Here is a 19,847-nt window from a genome sequence, read left to right as displayed (position 1 = left end):
CCTTAATGTTGATTTGAAAATCTTTACTAAACTACTGGCTCTACGTCTTTCGGTCCTGCTCCCACACCTAATACACAAAGACCAGGTGGGTTTTGTCCCATGTAGGCAAGGGGGGGGGACAACACCAGGAAGATTATTGACTTAGTAGAAGTTGTTAATAAGAGAGAGTGAAGCACTCCTTCTTAGTTTGGATGCGGAGAAGGCGTTTGACCGTCTGGGGTGGACATTCATGTCTGAAACATTGCATCATTTTGGAATTTATCACTGCCCTGAAAAGTTTATACTCATGCCCCTCAGCATCAGTCTAACTTCCTTATGCCGCATCTCAACCCTTTCAGATACACAATGGCAATCGTCAGGGATGCCCTTTGTCCCCCCTGCTCTTTGTTATGTGTATTGAGCCATTGGCTGCTGCTCTTCGCATTGACCCTAATATACGTGGAGTAATAGTGAGAGACAAGGAGTTCAAGCTATCCTTATATGCGGATGATGTCCTATTGATTTTGTCCCAACCACATACCACCATCACGAATTTGCATTCCCTATTACTACAATTTGGAAGGCTGTCAGGGTATAAGGTCAACCAGAGCAAAACAGAAGCCCTGCCTATTAATATTCCACAGGGGCGAGTTTCCTCCTTACAGGAAAACTACAATTATAAATGGAAAAAAATATCCTTGACATACCTGGGGATACAACTAACATCAAAGTATAAGCTATTATACCAGCAGAACTATCCTAATTTATTTACTGAGATAAAAAGGCTCCTGCTCAATTGGAACAAGCTCCCATTGTCTCTGTTTGGAAGAATCTCTGCAGTCAAAATGTCTGTCCTGCCGAAGCTACTTTGCCTATGTCAGACCCTTCCGGTGTGTGTACCATACAAAGAGTTGCGCAGCATTCAGTCTATTATACTTCAATTTGTTTGGGCCCACAAGAGACATAGAATTAAGAAAACAACTTTGTTTGACCGTAAACTGAGAGGAGGCCTAGGTGTCCCTGATATTACTAGGTACTATTGGGCAGTACATCTACGCCACATCCCTGCATGGTCTAATCGCAGTGCCTTCTCGAGATGGATGGAAATAAAGAAGTTATGGCTCGCCCCAATACACCCCAATTCCTACCTCTGGGTCACCTCATCAAACAAGCCTGACCCACATACTCTGGGCCCTATAGCTTTCACGAAGAGGATATGTGACTGTTGTGTCAAAAAGTTTCCACTTAAATCTGAACACTCTCCATTGACTTCTTTTCTTTTTAATCCAAGAATGCCAGACGTTATGCAGGGTACAGCGACTAAAACATGGTTTGACAGGAAACACTTTTGCTTTGCTGACATAGTAGACGCACATTCCAGAGTCCTAAAGTGAATTACAAAGTTGTCGGGCCCCTAACCTGCCGGGACCTCTGCAACCGCGGTTTTTACACCCCTACAGATTCACTCTGTGCTGCAGCTATCAGACAATAAGTGACCAGCCTGCTAGTCATTTTCAAAGGACTGCATAGTTTGAAACAATTTTTTTCCTCTCCGCCGCCTGTAGAGTCAATTTAGAAATCATTTTTTATGCCACCTTCATCCTATCCTGCGCAGCCGGCGTCGGGTCAAATATCAGAGTATTTTGCGCCTCCCTCAATTCCTGAAGTGCAAGTTGATCCCGCCTCTTTGCCTTTGATTCAATCCTAGAAATATCTCTTATGTACAGTCCCTTTAAGATACAGCTCCATGTCTTCTCAAACCGTCCCAATTTACGCCGAACCCTCATTAAACCTAAGATATTTCTGCAAACCCTCACCAATACCACCCCCTTCTTCCACCAACTGCAGTCAAAAGGGGTTTAATTTCCATAAAGGCCTTCCTTGTTTCCGTCGCTCCCAAATGTCTAGTTCAACACATAGGGGCGAGTGATCTGACACTGTAGTAGGGAGATATTTGGCTCGTACTACCAGTCTTTGCATTGCTTCATTGCGTAAAGTCACATCAATATGTGATAAGGACGAAAATGTAGCCAAGTAGCACGAATATTGATATACCGCTAAATACAGAGTCCTCCACTAGTCCATGAAGACCATTCCCTTAAGCACGTTACCAAAGGGCGTCCAGTTAACATTCCGCTTTTCTGTGCCTTATGCCTCTCCTTATCCCAGTAGGAGTTTGGATTATTTAAGTCTCCTACTATCACAAAGGGAATCCCCAGAAAAACTGCAATTATATTGAGCAGTCGGTGTATGAGCTTACTAGAATACGGTAGAGTTATATATAGCGATATGATCAATACAGGCCTAATCCCCAGCTTAAACGACATACATACATACATGCCGACCGTCTGTCTCTGTGATGACTTTTAGACATTCAAACAGGCACCTTGAGCGGACCATTATACTGACCCCCCTGGAGTAGACAGAGTACATGGAATGGTATCACGCCCTGAGCCACCTTCTATTTAATGGATGTAGTCTCTCCAGTACCAGATGTATTTCCTGCAAACAAATCTGATCAGGTTTTTCTGCCCATAGAAATTGGAATACTGCTTGTCTTTTAATGCTTTTGTCTTTTAACACTAGAAGTCCCAAAGAGGGGTCATTTGACATTTCAACCATTTGAACCCTATAGAGCTCGAAATTCCTGGGCCTTCTAGTGTTAATGCTGTCTTTTAAGTTAGGCCCCTAACATTTCAGCTAATTAATGTTATGTGCCCTATGGATATCGATATATCGGGTTGCAGACAGTGTCTGTAAATGCAAGCAGTCAGACACCGGCACACAGGCTGGGAGTACGTCTGACTGCAACCAATCACAGAAAATAGGACTGTTGGTGGGCGGGGGAAGCAGTGAATATGCATGAAGGTAAATGAGCGCCTTAGAAAAGAGTGAGCGTTCTGGAAGCAGTTACAGCTGCGCCGGAGATTCAGTAAGTATAGCACACTTGCTCTAATCCTCCGATCCCTTCTACTACCATTTATAGAGGCCAGACTGTAATCCCCATAGACTTATATGGGGTACCCATAGACTTCTCTTGATCCAATAATTTGTCTGTTTGGTGTCCTTGAGGAAGAAACCTGGAATAACCCCATGAGAATTTTCCTTAGGGAAATCATTTGTCTGGAAACTGATAGCTCTGTGCTGAATGAGGGGTACCTCCTTCACAAACCACTCCTCCTTCCACCACAATCCCTGACTTTCCTGTCCTGGACAGATCTAGTTAACACAATAAACCCATATTAAAGAACAGTATCACAACAGAGGTGTTCCGCAGAAATTCTTCAAGGTTTGAGACTTGAGTAATTCCTCACTCCCAAAAGTTATGACGAATAACTAATTCTACATCCATCCAAATAACACTATGTAACAAAAAGAAAATTCTGTTATCGGGTTAAAAGTGTTATTTCCTCTTTAAAGGGAACCTGTCACCTGTTTTATGGCCTATAAGCTGCAGCCACCACCAGTGGGCTCTTATGTACAGCATTCTAACATGCTGTATATAAGAGCGCAGGCCGCTGTAAGAATATAAAAAACACTTTATAATACTCACCTAAACCGGTCGCTGCGGTGCTGGTTGGCCCGGTGAACGGCGCTGTTCTCCGGGACCGGCGCCTCCTCTCTCGGCCATCTTGCTCCTCCGTCTTCTGAAGCCTGTGTGCATGACGCGTCCATACACACTCGCCGGCACTGAAGTCCTGCACAGGTGCACTTCGATCTGCCCTTTAATTGTGCATTACTTATTTTGGAAAAAGTTGATATAACCCCGAAACTTTGCTTTTGTGGCCGCCACAATGATTTTATGATACGTATGTAGTCCAATAGTAAACTCACTATATTCAAATATCATTGTTCATGTGAACTACACATTACTGTTGTTTCATTAGTCTAATATTTGTTTTCTCCTTTCATGGTAGCAACTATTAAAGATGTTTAGGACTTCAGGATTCCAGACTTTACATCATTTAAAGCTATTGATACACAAGTATTACTCCATAATGGTAACCAGTATCCTTCTCTTCCCCTTGGCCATTCAGCAAAGCTTAAAGAAGACTATGAAAATTTGAAGAGATTGTTAAATGCGATAAAATACGAGGAACATGGTTGGGAAGTAATTCGAGATTTAAAATGGTTGCATTCTTGATAGGTCTTCAAGGAGGCTATACTAAGCTTCCATGCTTTCTTTGCCTTTGGGATAGCAGGGAGGCTACCATAGACAATATTGGCCTGAATGTACTGAGTTTCCGTGGGGAACAAGAATATTTCATGGGAGCCACTTATAGACCCTTGAGAGGTACTAATGCCACCCTTCCACATCAAACTAGGCCTCATGAATCAATTTGTCACAGCTTTGGAAAAGGAATCAGTGCCATTCAAGTATCTACAAGATCTCTTCCAAAAGCTTTCAGAAGCAAAAGTTAAAAGTTGGCATTTTATGTTGGTCCTCAAATCAAGAAAGTTATGGAGTGTCAAGAGTTTCCCAAACTCCTCAAAAGAAAAGAGAAAGAAGCACAGATCAGTTTCGTTAATGTAGTTACAGGCTTCCTTGGAAAATCATAAAGCTGAAAACTACTGTATGCTGCATTAGTTGAGACTGGTGAAGCAAAATGGGCTGCACGAGGTCTCAAAGTCCATATCCTTGATGCCCATCTTGATAAACCCAAACAGAAGATGGATTCCGAGACGCAAGAAGAGCGCTTTCATCAAGATAGCAAATTTCAAAATATAGGAGGCCAGGGAAACTACAAGGAAAACCTGATGGGGGACAACATTTGGGGATTAATGCGTAAAAGTGATATGACATACCCTCACAAAAGTAAACATTTCTAGGTTCCTTTTCATCAATTTGTAGCATTTTAATTAAAATATGCTATACAAAGACTCATATTAGTAATACTGTAGATGACATAACCCTGTCTAAGCCAATTTGTCCTTATAGTATACTTTAACCCTTTCACCACCCGGTGATTTTCCGTTTTTCCTTTCTCTTTTTCCAAGAACAATTACTTTATTTTTCAGTCAACATAGCCGTATGAGGGCTTGTTTTGAGTTGTACTTTTGAATGACACCATTCATCCAGCCACATATTTTTGCGCAGATGCTATGTTTTGATCGCCTGTTATTGCATTTTGCGCAAAATTTGTAGCGAGCAAAAAATGTAATTTTGGAGTTTGCAATTTACTGTGGCTATGCAGTTTACTGATCAGGTTATATGATTTTATATTTTAATAGATCGGGTGTTTCTGAACGTGGAGATACCAAATATGTGTATATTTTTTATTTTTTTAACCCTTTACTATTCAATAGCACGAATGGGGGGGTGAGTTGAACTTAGGTTTTTTTTTTTACTATTTTTTTTATTTTACTTGTCTCCCTAGGGGACTAAAAGGATCACCAGTCTGATCGCTTGTGCACTTCTGTAGATCACAGCTACACAGCTGAGATCTGCTGAAATGTTGCTGTCCTCTCACACACAGCGCTCTGCCGGCAGTGAGAGGAAGTGACTCATGATAGCTACAGGAGTCATCTCATGACCCTATGCTACCATGGCAACCATCGGCTCCACGTGATCACGCCGATGGTGGCCGGTGAGTATGTACTTATTGCGCCGTGCAGGTACATCAGATTGTCACACTTTGACAGCCCGATGTAAGGGGTTTACAGGCACGGGTGAACTGCGGATCCACTTATGCCTGGGAGGCACACATGTCAGCTGTTCAAAATCAGCTGACATGTGCAAGGATCTTTGCGGCAGCCAGCGGTGATTACCCAGACATGATCCATGACGTACCCAGTACGTCATGTGTCGTGAAGGGGTTTTAAAGGAACTTCAGAAGGCACATTAAATTCACTTTCTATGGACGACAAAACTACAGTTATAGAATTTAACATCTTTAATTTAAAGTGTTTGTAACAAACAAAAAAAAGTCTTGCTCCACCAACTTAGAATCTATTCCCTAGAGGATAACTTGTACACTTGGTAAAAAATTAAAAAATCTTCAAATATTAAAGTACAACACAATACTAACCTTGCACCAAGACATCAGAGCTTGTGAAAAGAAAATTAAATCCCTTTAGCAAAGATTTTGTTGTTCCCTAAAGACAGAAGAAATATTAAACAATTTAAATTTTCACATGGTTACCAACTTAGGCTAAATGTTGAGAGGTTGCATTAACTTTTCAATCCATAACCAATCAATCCATGACTAATTAAAAGCAGAAAATACAAATTTTGATAAAATCATAGCAAAACTGATTGATGGGAGACTATTTACACTGAGGAGAACTATATTGATGCAGAGCGGTTACACTAACAGAGACCAATTGCATTGATGCAACTTCCAGTAATTGACTTATGATCCAATTTTTTTCCAAAACGGTGTTAATGCCTGAACTTACAAAGTATATTTGTTAACTATCACAGTGTGGCTGCCAGCATTTATAGAGACCTTTCACCAGGACAAATGTGGCTGCTTTTTGCTCTCATTTTGTTTCTGCAGGTACTTTGTTCATTCTTTGTTTTTTTGTTAATTCACCATACACTTGCAGGGATATGATCCTTTTCTTTAGCGCTAATTTTTATAGCTTCTACAAAGAGGTGTTGCTTCATTTAGGGGGTGCCCTCTGCATAATAGCACTGTGAGCAACACCCCCTTGGCAAAAACCCTAAAAAAAAAAAAACCCAGCCTGAAATAAAAAAATGTATAGCGGATTTATAAAGAAGAAAAAAAAAAGGAACACTCAGGGGAAAAAGCTGGAATAAAACAAAAAGTAAAAATTAGCCACTTGAGCAGCTGACAAGATGTCTTTGAACATTTAGTCTCTTAAGAATGTGATACATACCATATTTTTCGCTTTATAAGACGCACTTTTGTTCCCAAAACTTTTGGGGGAAAGTAGGGGGTGCGTCTTATAAACCGAATATAGGGGGGAGGGGGGTGTACATATATATATATATATATATATATATATATATATATATATATACATACATATATACACACACACTGCAGGGTCCACTCTGGAGCGGTGCTGGGGGCAGGTGACAGCTGCGGGCAGCAGCGTTTGATCTCTTGCTCCCACTCATATAATTATGCACAGCCGCTGTCCATCAGCGTGGTGCTGAAACTGCATCACGCTGAGGGGCTGGGGCAGCGGAGCATATTATATCTGCCTGCGCCCTCCTTTGATCGCACATGATCCACCCCTGTGTTAGATATGGCCCCTGTGCTGCTGCCCATAGTAAAATAAAAAAAGCTTTACTTACCTCCAGCGCTGGTCTCCTGCTGCTGCTGTCTGTGATAAGGCACGCAGAGATGATATCACTCTGCCGTGCCGATCACATGACCGGCAGCAAGAACCAGGAAGTGGAGGAGGGAGGACTCAGAGCTCAACTGCGAGGAGGGAGACACAGAGATTACAGCGCTGAGAAGGTAAGGAAAGTGTTTTATTTTATTATAGGCAGCAGCATGGGGGGCATATCTAACACAGGGGAGGTGTGCCATCTATAGGGGCCATGGGCAGCAGTATGGGGGCCATATCAAACACAGGGGAGGTGTGCCATCTATAGTGGCCATGGGCAGCACACATGGGGAACATATCTAACACAGGGGAGATGTGCCATCTATAGTGGCCATGGGCAGCACACATGGGGGGCATATCTAACACAGGGGAGATGTGCCATCTATAGGGTCCATGGGCAGCACAGGGGGACGTGTCCCAGCACAAGGGGGCTATATTCAATATAAGAGGGCCATATCCAGATTAAGGGGGGCTAATTTTAGGATGGGGGGGCTATGAGGGACATATACCCTATATGATTTGTTAGACGTACACTGGATTTATAATATGGACCTCATTTAACATTAAAAAAAAATAAATTCTCTTTTCCTTCACCAAATTTGGGGGTGCGTCTAATAATCAGGTGCGTCTTATAAAGCGAAAAATACGGTAATTTATTTTAAATATCTCATTTGTCTACATTTCTGAAATTCAGATCACGTGTATTACACCACTATTCTACTCCACATTTAGGTTTTTTTTCTGCATCCTTCCAAATTACTGCTTCACTTACTTGCTGAACTAGGAGTAAAATATTTTTTTTCCTCATCTTCAATATTTTAAAGAGAGTGTGGAAAACTTGGTTGACTAAGGTTGTGTTTGAATGATGTCCAGAAAGTAAATTCAGCACTAAAGCACATATTTCAGGATGAAGAAGTTCTCCCGTGTCTACTTGTACATTTGTGCTTCCTGATTCTTCCAGCTCTGTTTTGATGCCTAAAACAAAAAAAAAAAAAATTGGCTAAACATAGCCTAATAGATACACAAATTTGCATGAGGTTTGCAAACATTTATCTTAACGTCTACCTGAGAGAGCGAGTTTTGATTTTTGCTCTTCTACTTTTTCCTCCCCTTCTTCCAACAATTATGATAGTTTTTATTATTCTGTCAACATAAACCATGTGAGGCTTCTTGTTTGAGCAGAGAATTGACGTTTTTTCAATGACACCATGCGTTATACCGTTCATTAAACTCAGGATGGCGGGGCTATATACCAGATGATGGGGCTATAAATCAGGATGATGGTGCTATAAATCAGGATGATGGGGCTATAGATCAGGATGATAGGGCTATAGATCAGGATAATGGGGCTATAGATCAGGATGATGGGGCTATAGATCAGGATAATGGGGCTATATATCAGGATAATGGGGCTATATATCAGTATGATGGAGCTATAGATCAGGATGATGGGGCTATATATCAGCATGATGGGGCTATATACCAGGATAAGGCCTGATGGGACCATATAAAAGACGATAGGGCCATGATGGGGGAATATATACCAGGATGGGAGCATATATACCAAGATGGGCCATGATGGAGCCATATATACTAAAATGGGCTATAATGGGAACATATATACCAGGAAAAGGCCATATATACCAGGCTATATCCATAATTTGGGTCATACACCAGGATGGGTCCATGATGGGGATATACCCAGGATGGGGGACCATTTACCAGGAAGTGGCCCAGGTTACGGGACATTAATACAGGATGGGGGACATTACTACAGAATGAAGGGGGAGGGAGGCAACTTCTAGGTCTTTATAGGATTTAGAATGCTACAATGGCCCATACATCTGACAAACATGTCGGGGGCACCAGGCTCAAACACTGCACTGGGGCCCATAAGACTTTAGTTATGCCACTGAAAGGAAGCAAGTTATTTTATTAAGTGACTGCATTTTGCATACTACATTGTTCTCTGCAGTACGCAGCAGAAGCATCCTGCTATAAATAAGAGATGTGTTTGGTGCAAAAACTATAGAGGAGTCACTCTAGTTATTTTTGTTTTCAATGTTTGTGACGCTCCCCCCTGCCTACCCTGCTCTAAACAGCATGTTCTCAATCTTAGATCAGAGTGACATGCTGGTAGAGTGAAGCAACAGTGAAAATGTATAGTGGAAACGATATGACCCATAGTAGAAAAGACATTTTAATTAATTGTACTGCACTACCAGTTTTCACTTCTGTAACCAGATATGATCTTTTGTGAGGTCATGCTGTTCAGGTGAGAAAGCTCAACTTCTGAGCTATATAGTGATGCAGCTGCACCAGGAATGCTGGGTGCGCGTGGCGACTTTCAGTAGTCAGTTTAACATATTTTGTATACCATTTTACATGGTATGTAAATGCCTTTCTAAACTGAATTTTTAATTTATTTGATTTAGAAATGTGTTTATATTTTTACTAGATGTTGTACCCAGTGTTGCCCGGGATAGTAATTAAGTAGAAGTAAGTAGAAACAGCCGGGCATTACAGCCACAGGTAAGTACTCATGGATTGTAGCTTTACTTAACGGACTTCCAGCAATCCCCCGTGGTGCTCAGCTGGCAAAGGAGAAGAGGTCCAGTGAATCCATAGAGACAGAGAAGACGGCACTTCACGATTGAGTTTTTCAGTTTATTAATGTGCAGTTGTAAGTGGGTTACAGCATGAATGGAGAGGGGGGAGTGCAGGTACGCTGGACGAGGGCCGTTTCACACTGAAGCAAAGTGCTTCCACGGGTCCGAGCTAACTTCCTCTTCTTAAAGGGTGCGGACGTGGTGAATATAAAAAACAGCATGCAGCTGATAACAGATTGCAATAGCGCACAGAAAATCGGTACATAAAGGGCTATTCGCTTGGCATTGAAAAACAATAACGCACATCACATATAAATACCAGAAAACATGATAAACCATTGTGAAAAAGATAAGACAATGCTTTTTTTAAACTATGTTATGCGTAACCGCATCAATAAATATTATTATATACCCTATACGGGAAATGCCCTAAGAGAGCAATTAATCATGATTTTTTTTGCGTGTGTATTTGTTTTTCTGGCAAGGAAGGAGAGAAGACGAGGTAAATCTCATTTTGATATTTTAATGGTAGAGAATATAGAGTAGAGATAAATATGATGACAAGAGACTAACAGCGGGAATCAAGAAAGCAGTAAATCACAGGATCCAGAAACAAAGCAAGAAAAAGGAAAGAAGAGAGAAAGGGAAAAGAGGAGAATACAGGAGAAAGGTGATCCATAAGCGATATTTGCCTGTATCTCCTATTCTTCAAATTTTTCCTATTTTTCGGAACTTAGATTTTATAAAAATGTGGACATATCGTTAGTTATTTAGTCCTAGAGGACCTAATGCCTTAACGTCCATGATGAGCCGCGACTCTTTTTGCAAAAGTTGCTTATGGGTATCACCTCCCTTACTATATGGAGTAACTTTAAAGACTCCAGCAAAAGATAGAACATCTAGATTCCCAGCATGGCATTCCCTAACGTGCCTGATTAATCTCTGTGACCCTTTGCCCATATAAATTGAGTTGTAATGCTCACGGAAATAAATGTATAGACAGCGTATAGTTTTTCCTGTATAAAAGAAGGAACAGGGGCAAAAGATCACATATACAACATATTTCATCCTGCACGAAATAGGTCCTTTTGGATTTTTTGGTCCAATAAGCTCTTTTGGGGATATTAAAAATGATGCGTTACTGCTGTCAGAACTTGGTGATCAGGATGCCAGTAAAACTGCAAATGATATAGTGGTTGAATATACTACTTCCCCTTTTCAGGGTGGTGTAAAATCAACTTTTTACCCTCTCACAGCACCCCGCAACGCGGAAGATCTTTTCCAAAACTTAGTCAAAAGAGATATCGAGGAATTAAGATATCCTACGGCCTCAAAAAAATCTTACCCCTCTGGAAGAAGAGGCTTTGGCAACTATCCGTTCTTGGGATGATTTTGTAATCCGTAGACCTGACAAAGGGGACGGTACAGTCCTTTGGCCCAAAAACCTGTATATGGAGGAAGCCGCTAGACATTTAAGTGACCCCTCTACATACAAAAAATTGACATTCGATCCCACATGGCGATATAAGGAAAAACTCCGAAGTTTTCTTAATAAAAAGGTCTCCGACAGTACTATATCATTTAGGACAGCTGAAAAATTGTTACCTTTACACCCGCTAAAACCACATTGGTATTGCTTACCAAAAATTCACAAGCACAGTAAAAAAAACTCCCGGACACCCTATAGTTTCGAGCATAGGCTCTATGTTTGAGCCTTTGTCCGAATATATAGATTGGCTCCTTCACCACCTGTTGGGCAGAATCCAGTCATACCTAAAAGATACAAACATGTTTATCTCTATCTTAGACACATTTGAATGGCAAGAAAATTTTGTTTTAGCTTCTATTGATATAGAAAGCTTGTACACCAGAATTCCACTAGACCTGGGGGTTCAGGCAATCAAGCAATTAATTTCAGGTCTTGGCATAGATCAAAGTGTTGTAAATTTTATAGAGGAAGCGTTGAGCCTTGTTCTAAAACATAATACATTCAGATTTGGGGAACAGTGGTTCCATCAATGCGGGGGTACCGTGATGGGTAACCTCGTAGCATGCTCTTTCGCAAATCTCTTTTTGGCTTCAATGGAGGATACCATTATTTATAATACTACTAATCCATTCTTGAGACTATTAAAAAATATGTAAGATATGTAGACGATGTTTTCTTGGTGTGGAACGGGTCTGAGACTGATTTTCAGAAATTTGTTAAATTTTTGAATGAATCGAATAACTATAATATGAAATTCACTAGCGTTTTCGGAGGCTCCACACTAGAGTTCTTAGATGTAAAGTTAACGTTGAGAAGTGTTGAATTAATACGGGAAGTTTTCAGAAAATCCACATCCAAAAATACATAATTACATTACCACGTCAGCACCCTTTAAAAAAAGAACGTTAGCTGACGTCACTGGCTCGGACCCGTAGGAGCACTTTGCCTCAGTGCGAAATGGCCGTCGTCCAGCGTACCTGCACTCCCCCCTCCCCACTCATGCTGTAACCCGCTTACAACTGCACATTAATAAACTGCAAAACTCCATCGTGAAGTGCCGCCTTCTCTGACTCTATGGATTCATAGTAATTAAGTGTCTCTCCTTCACTCTCTATTTGTCTCTCCATCTAAAGGGGGCTTTACACGCTACAATATCGCTAATGCGGAGTCGTTGGGGTCACCGAATATGTGACGCACATCCGGCCGCATTAGCGATGTTGTTGCGTGTGACACCGATGAGAGATTTTGCATCATCGCAAAAACGTGCAAAATCGCTCATCGGTGACATGGGGGTCCATTCTCAATTATCGTTACTGCAGCAGTAACGGAGTTGTTGCTCGTTCCTGTGGCAGCACACATCGCTCCGTGTGACGCCGCAGGAACGAGGAAGCTCTCCTTACCTGCCTCCCAGCCGCAATGCAGAGGGAAGGAGGCGGGCGGGATGTTACGTCCCGCTCATCTCCATCCCTCCACTTCTATTGGGCGGCCGCTCAGTGACATCGCTGTGACGCCGCACGGACCGCCCCCCTTAGAAAGGAGGCGGTTCGCCAGTCACAGCAACGTCGCCGGGCAGGTAAGTACGTGTGACTGGTCTGGGCGATGTTGTGCGCAACAAGCAGCGATTTGCCCGTGTCGCACAACAGATGGGGGCGGGTACCCACACTAGCGATATCGGGACCGATATCGCAGTGTGTAAAGCGGCCTTTAGTCAAATTAATGACATATAAGCTGTCTTATACTAAGAATGTCCTTCGTTGCCTATAACAATCAATTATAGCTCCTATTAACCTGTAGTTCCGAACTTCATTGAATTTAATATAAGCAGATTTTTTGACGAATACCTAAAGCGCGGGATTACATTTTCCCCTCAAAACGCTCTATGACGAGTCAAATGAGGCGGCTGTGCAAAAGTTCTTGATTGTAAATGTGACGGTGCGGATTCCTTTAGTAGACATACATACACACATACTTGCACTCCGCTTTATATATTAGATTAGTAATATTATGAAATACTACGAAAGGGTGATTTTTTTGTGATGAAGTGGACTGTTCACCCCACTTCTACGATTTACATATAATGTATTTTTAAGCTGATGTTTTAATACTTAGTCGAAGCAATGCAGAAACCGGCCCTATCTAGCAAACTATATTTTTAAGTGTTTTCTTGCATATTGTATTTTACTGTATTATGTGTATCTCATAGTGTAATTTAATTTGTCATGTGTGACTGATGCACAACCATATAATGTGAAGCATAGGACTGTTAACAGATAGGTATTAGAGTAAGAGAAGGTTTTAGTATATACTATATATAGATACTTCATGGTTGCGGAGAAACCGTAAGCCAGGATGGGAGGAGAGTGAGACAGCAGAGGGATTGATAGTCAGACAGGCCAGGAAGAGAGTTCGCTCTACAGAGAGGTTCCTGAGGTGCGAATGAACTCAGGATTAGGGTCCGTCAGGGAACCAGAAGATCTCCTCCGTTGTATGCTGAGCCTAAGGCTCCCCTCGTGTTGGGCAACCTAGATCCCATCTGAGGTTTTACACAAGGACAGAGGAGGCCACGAAGCAGAGAAACGGGGAAAAGTAGCAGTTTAAACCAAGCTGCTGAAAGGCAAATACCCAGGGCGAGGGCTAGACAGGAAAGTACTAACAGAACAGCGGCAACAGAACAGTATTGTATGACAATGTCAGTCCACATGATTGCAAGTCAAATAGTGTGTTTGTTGTTTAGTTGCAAAGAATCTCAGTGTAAAGCTGGGTTTAGACGCTGCAACATCGCAAAGGACATCGCTGTTACGTCACCGGTTTTGTGACGTAACAGCGACCTCCCTAAGTCTCTGGTGAGTCGCTGGTGAGCTGTCAAACAGGCAAACCTGGCCAACAACGCAACAGCGATCCGGACCTGCAGAGCGACCTAGCTGGTTGTTGGGGACGTTGCTAAGTAGCTTTTTGAAAGGGAAGTTGCTAACAAAGTCGCTGCAAAGTCTTCACACACTGAAACTTTGTAGCGATGCATGCTGCACAGCGGGGAAACAAAGGACCTAGGAATGGTCCTGAACAATTTGTAGCGATCAGCAACTTCACAGCAGGGGCCAGGTCGCTGATGTGATTCACACACTGCAACATCGCAAACAACATCGCTATTGCGTCACAAAACCGGTGACGTTACAGCGATGTCGTTTGAGATGTTGCAGTGTGTAAACCCAGCTTTATGAGTTATCCTGCTACGTCTCCGATGGTGACCGGCAGTGGAGTGGCAGACGTACCCCAGAAGTCGTAACTAAGTGTCGCACCTCCCAGCCAGGGTGCAACACATGCACAAGTTCAGACTAACAAAGTGAAGTGGAGTTCTGTTAGCCATTACCCGACTCCCTTTTACATAGGTACTCTTTAAGCCATTTTTTGCAGCATTTTTAGTACACTTAGTGCACTTGCCTAAAATGTATGCACAATATTTTATTTGTAGTGCACAAGCACAAAAAATTAACAATGTTTTTTTTTCCTGCTGGATACTATCAACAGCAGAAAAATAAAATGCCCATTTTGAAGACGGTCCAAAAGTTAACAGATGGTGGGCAACCCAGAGCAGTAAAAACAGTCTGAGTACATCCCTCTTCTTCACACTATGCACCTCTCAGCTCTCCCTAATCTTCAATAGTTAACTGTCACATTTTACTTCAGTGAGCTGGAAGACCATGTTCATTTGTACAAGATGGAATTAGTTGCATTTCAATGTCAATGATGAATTTAGCAGGCAGAGGGAGCAGGGGATTATAAAAGGAGAAAGAAGTATATTTGTCTCGTAGTTACACAAAAATAGTATGCAGCTGACTAGAGATGGTTGAACCCACAGATGTTCGGGTTCGGCGGGTCTGGCAGAACTTTATATAAAAAAAAAAATAAATAAAAAAAAAAGTCCGGGTCCGGACCGGACTTGAACCCGAACGTGTGCCCGGATCCCGAGCCCCATATAAAGTCTATGGGGACTTAAACATGTGAACATGTGTGCTGTAAAGTGGTGTTAGTAAGGATAAGTAAGAATTACACTTACAGAGTCTCCTGCACGGCTGTCACACACAGCGCTCATTACCTCTTATGTATATCCAGTGCTCCCCCCGCCTTCTGTGTGATAGTGTCTGTGATTGGTTGCAGTCAGACTGTCAGCGTGGCAGCATTTGTGATTGGTTGTGGATCTCATAGACCCCTCCTCATTACTAATCTCAGGTTTGATGACAGCTGTGATTTTTTTGACAAATCACAGCTGTCATTAACCCTATATATTACCCCGATTGGCACCACTCCAGGGCAATCGGGATGAGCCGGGTAATGTGGGGGAAGTGGCACATCTAATAGATGTGAGAATTCCGGGGCAGCTGGGGGCTCATATTTTTAGGCTTGGGTGAGGGCCCAGAGACCATTAGCCTCACCAGCCTAACAATGTTAAAAAAAGCTGCACGAAGTCCCTCGTATTTTGATACACAGCCAAGAAACATGCACAGCTGGGGGCTGCAGCAAGTAGCTGTCCGTTTTATCTGTGCTGGGTATCTATATACAGGGAACAATACGCCATTTATTTTTCAATTATTTATTTTTCCACTCCACAACCAATCAAAGACGCTGGCACACCAGCAGTCTGACTGCAACCAATCACAGACGCTGTAACAGAGGGTGGGCGGGGGAAGTAGTGAAGATAATTCTCCTTCTTTAATCTCCGTTTCCTTTTGCTTAACTTTTTTTTTTTTAATCTGTTTGACCGAACTCAAACAGTAACTTGGACTTCTATGAGAAATGAGGTGTCCGGTATGGATCCCAAACGTTACAGGTCGGATTCGTCCATCAGTGAACCTGACAATGGCCACAGTCCAGATGAAAGCAAAGCCAGATGTACCAGTGGTAACCAACACAATGTTTAACAAGAGACTTTACATGATTTTTAAACATAAAAAAAAGTAAAAAAAAAAAAAAAAAAAAAAAAAGGTCCAAACACTATCAAAAACCTTCTAGTAGAAATTAGCAGATCTTTTGGATATCAAATTAAGCCGTAGATGAATTGAGAGGAGCAATGAAAACGTTTTGGGTGTTTTTTGCTGTTTTGGCACTTCGGGGCTCTGCAAATGTCGCCGGTAAACAATTAAAACAAAATCTGTGCTCCAAAAGCCAAATGGTGTTCCTTTCTGCTCAGCCCTGACATGTGGCCAATAGGTACATTCTAACGAGCATATTCGCATCTAGGGAAATTGCTCAATAAATTGTATGGTACAGTTTCGCTTTTCAACCCTCGTGTAACTGACAAGTTTGCAGCTACTCAAGAATTAAATTTTTACCACTAAAATTTATATTTCCACATCCCAATGTTATAAAATTCTATGAGGCACCTGTGAGTTTCAAAATACTCACTACACCCGTATTTAAATTCCTTCAGTAGTGAAATTTCCAATATAGGGCCATTTGTGGGGTCTCTATTTATCTGTCAGCTCGGTTAATGAAAACCACAATCTATAACGGAATCTGTGTACTAAAAGCCAAGTTGCGCTCCTTCCCATGCAAATCCCCACTGTGTTCTCAAACAGTATACCGTATTTTTCGCTTTATAAGACGCACCTGATTATACGACGCACCTAGGTTTTAGAGGAGGAAAATGAAAAAAAAAATTGAGCCAAATATTGTGCTAAAACATTTTAAGAAAATTAAAAAAACATTATTTTAACAATTTAAACTCAATAGGAGGGTTTGTTATGGGGGATCTGTGGATGATGCACTGCTGTGGGGGACTTATGGATAACACACATGGGGGACCTGTGGATGACTGCTATGGGGGACCTGTGGATGGCGTACTGTTATGGGGGACCTGAGGATGATGCACTGTTATGGGGGACCTGTGGATGACGCACTGTTGTGGGGGACCTGTGGATGACGCACCATTATGGGGGACCTGTGGATGACGCACTATTATGGGGGACCTGTGGATGACGCTCTGTTATGGGGGACCTGTGGATGAGGGTCTGTTATGGGGGATCTGTGGATGATGCACTGTTGTGGGGGACCTGTGTATAATGCACTGCTGTGGGGGACCTGTGGATGACGCTCTGTTATGGGGGGACCTGTGGATGACGCTCTGTTATGGGGGACCTGTGGATGACGCACTATTATGAGGGACCTGTAGATGAGGGTCTGTTATGGGGGATCTGTGGATGATGCACTGCTGTGGGAGACCTGTGGATGATGCACTTTTATGGGGATCTGGGACTACCACCCCCCTCATCCTTAGGAATATACCCATGTACTGTATACCATACATGGCTGTATTCTGAAAGATGAGAGGGGCTTGTAGTCACGTTTACACTTTGGCCACTACATTAGTCCCTCCCTGGAGTGTTAACACTAAATATGACTACAGCCCCTATCATCCTTCAGAATACACCGATTGATACAGTATATTCTGAAGGCTGATGACGGGGGTTGTGTTCCCCTTCAGTGTTTTTCCTCACCTATTAGGAGCCTTCGCTCAACTGACAACATTTGTGGCTGAGGCTCAGATCACTGATTGGTGGAGGCAGCTCTGCAGCCGTTGTCTCCACCAATTAGCATCCAGCCCTGGAGAGGAGGAGGAGAATCGTTCTTCTTTCTCTCCTCTTTCTTATGATAGTCTCCGCCTGCAGCGGAGATCTAAAATGGAGACCGCGCATGCGCAGATTACGATCTTCGAGAGCCGCGATCTCTATCTGCGCCTGCACAGCCTCCGACGTGATGGACTTCAAGAAAATTACTACGGAAGGCGGCGCATGCGCAGATGGAGATCTCGCTTCTCTGAGATCTCCATCTGCGCCTGCGTCACCTCCGCAGTCATTTTCCGGAAGTCGCGTTGGAGGCAGCGCAGGCACAGATAAACATTTCAGCTATGGTGACCGCTGCTGCAGCCATTTGCCGGAAGATCAATGGCGGCCGCCTCCGCAGCCGATTGCCGGGGGATCCATGGCGGCCGCCTCCGCTCCCGATTGCCGGTGGGTCCATGGCGCCCTCATCGCGCCACCATAACACCGAAACCCGGCCCACAGCAATGTCAGTATCGCTCCAGCGGCAGCACCAGCCTCCTGTGACTCACCCCACCGCCGCATTGTTACCCAGTAAGTTATATTCACTTTGTAAGACGCACGCCTATTTTCCCCACAATTTTGGGGGAAAAAAAGTGCGTCTTATAAAGCGAAAAATACGGTATGTGGTACTGCCAAGTTCGGTAAAAAATCCATAACAAATTCTCCTGTCAATTGTACTGTTTCTGTGAATTAAACTTTGAGGCGAACGTAAACTTTTAGCTGAAAAAAGTTTTTCGTTTTCACGGCCCAATCTTATAAAATTCTGTGAGTTAAATTGATGACTTCCTTATAAGTTTAGTTTGCCAAATGAGGTCACTCTTCTGGGAGTTTCTTTTGCACCTTCGAGGCTCTGCAAATTTAACACAGTCCAAATTTGCTTTCCAAAAATTAAATAAATGGAGCTCTTCGCTTTCAGCGTTTCGCCATATGCCCAAGCATTGTTTTTTTTTTTACCACATATGGGGTATCACTGTGTTCAGGAGAAATTGCACAAAAAATTATCGGGTCCATTTTTTCATATTACCCCTAGTGTAAGCTATAAATTTGGTGCTAAAAAAGTATTTGAGTAACTTTTTTTATTTTTTACATGTAAATATTATAGATTTTCATGAATCATGTACAGTGTATCACAAAAAAGAGAATTTTGTTACTTACCGTAAATTCTTTTTCTTATAGTTCCGACATGGGAGACCCAGACCATGGGTGTATAGCTTCTGCCTCCGGAGGACACACAAAGTACTACACTCAAATGTGTAGCTCCTCCCTCCTAGCATATACACCCCCTGGTAGCCAGTCCTAGCCAGTTTAGTGCAAAAGCTGAAGGAGGACATCCACCCACAAGTAGAGACAGAGCAAAACCCGGAACAACCGGAACCTCTGTCTACAACAACAACAGCCGGTGAAAACACACGGAACAAGAAACCTGCCAACAGGCAACAGGGAGGGTGCTGGGTCTCCCATGTCGGAACTATAAGAAAAAGAATTTACGGTAAGTAACAAAATTCTCTTTTTCTTCATCGTTCCTTATGGGAGACCCAGACCATGGGACGTTCCAAAGCAGTCCATGGGTGGGAATAAACAGAAAAACTGAGAAGTAGGCGAAACCTAACTTCACAAATGGGCGACAGCCGCCTGAAGGATGCGTCTGCCCAAGCTCGCATCTGCCGAAGCATGAGCATGCACTTGGTAGTGCTTCGAAAAGGTATGCAGACTAATCCAAGTGGCAGTCTGACAGACCTGCTGAGCCGTAGCCTGGGCCTGAAAGCCTAAGAGGCACCGACAGCTCTGGTCAAGTGTGCCTTGATCCCCGGCGGGAGAGGCACTTGAGTACACCGGTAGGTATCGGAAATGGCCGACCTAATCCAACGAGCC

The 19,847-nt window shown here is 42.8% G+C and overlaps 1 protein-coding gene across 6 annotated transcripts in view; it reads right to left on the bottom strand.

Annotated features, from left to right (window-relative positions):
* LYST (lysosomal trafficking regulator) overlaps nucleotides 1-19,847 on the bottom strand; it is a 1,763,279-nt gene that overhangs the window by 1,399,774 nt on the left and 343,658 nt on the right. For all 6 annotated transcript variants that reach the window (XR_012751618.1, XM_075339737.1, XM_075339736.1 and 3 more), the window contains exons 8-9: nucleotides 8,054-8,256; nucleotides 6,009-6,075 (exon numbers count right to left, since the gene is read on the bottom strand). Coding sequence is in view for 5 of the 6 variants with exons in the window: in XM_075339737.1 (XP_075195852.1) it covers nucleotides 6,009-6,075; nucleotides 8,054-8,256 (270 nt within the window). In the remaining variant the exon portion in view is untranslated. The remainder of the gene's footprint in view (nucleotides 1-6,008; nucleotides 6,076-8,053; nucleotides 8,257-19,847) is intronic.

This window comes from Anomaloglossus baeobatrachus, chromosome 3 (assembly GCF_048569485.1).
Source record: "Anomaloglossus baeobatrachus isolate aAnoBae1 chromosome 3, aAnoBae1.hap1, whole genome shotgun sequence".
Lineage (NCBI taxonomy): Eukaryota > Metazoa > Chordata > Amphibia > Anura > Aromobatidae > Anomaloglossus > Anomaloglossus baeobatrachus.
Note: the sequence above shows the minus strand (reverse complement) of the source record. Positions and strands in the feature narration are given on the sequence as shown.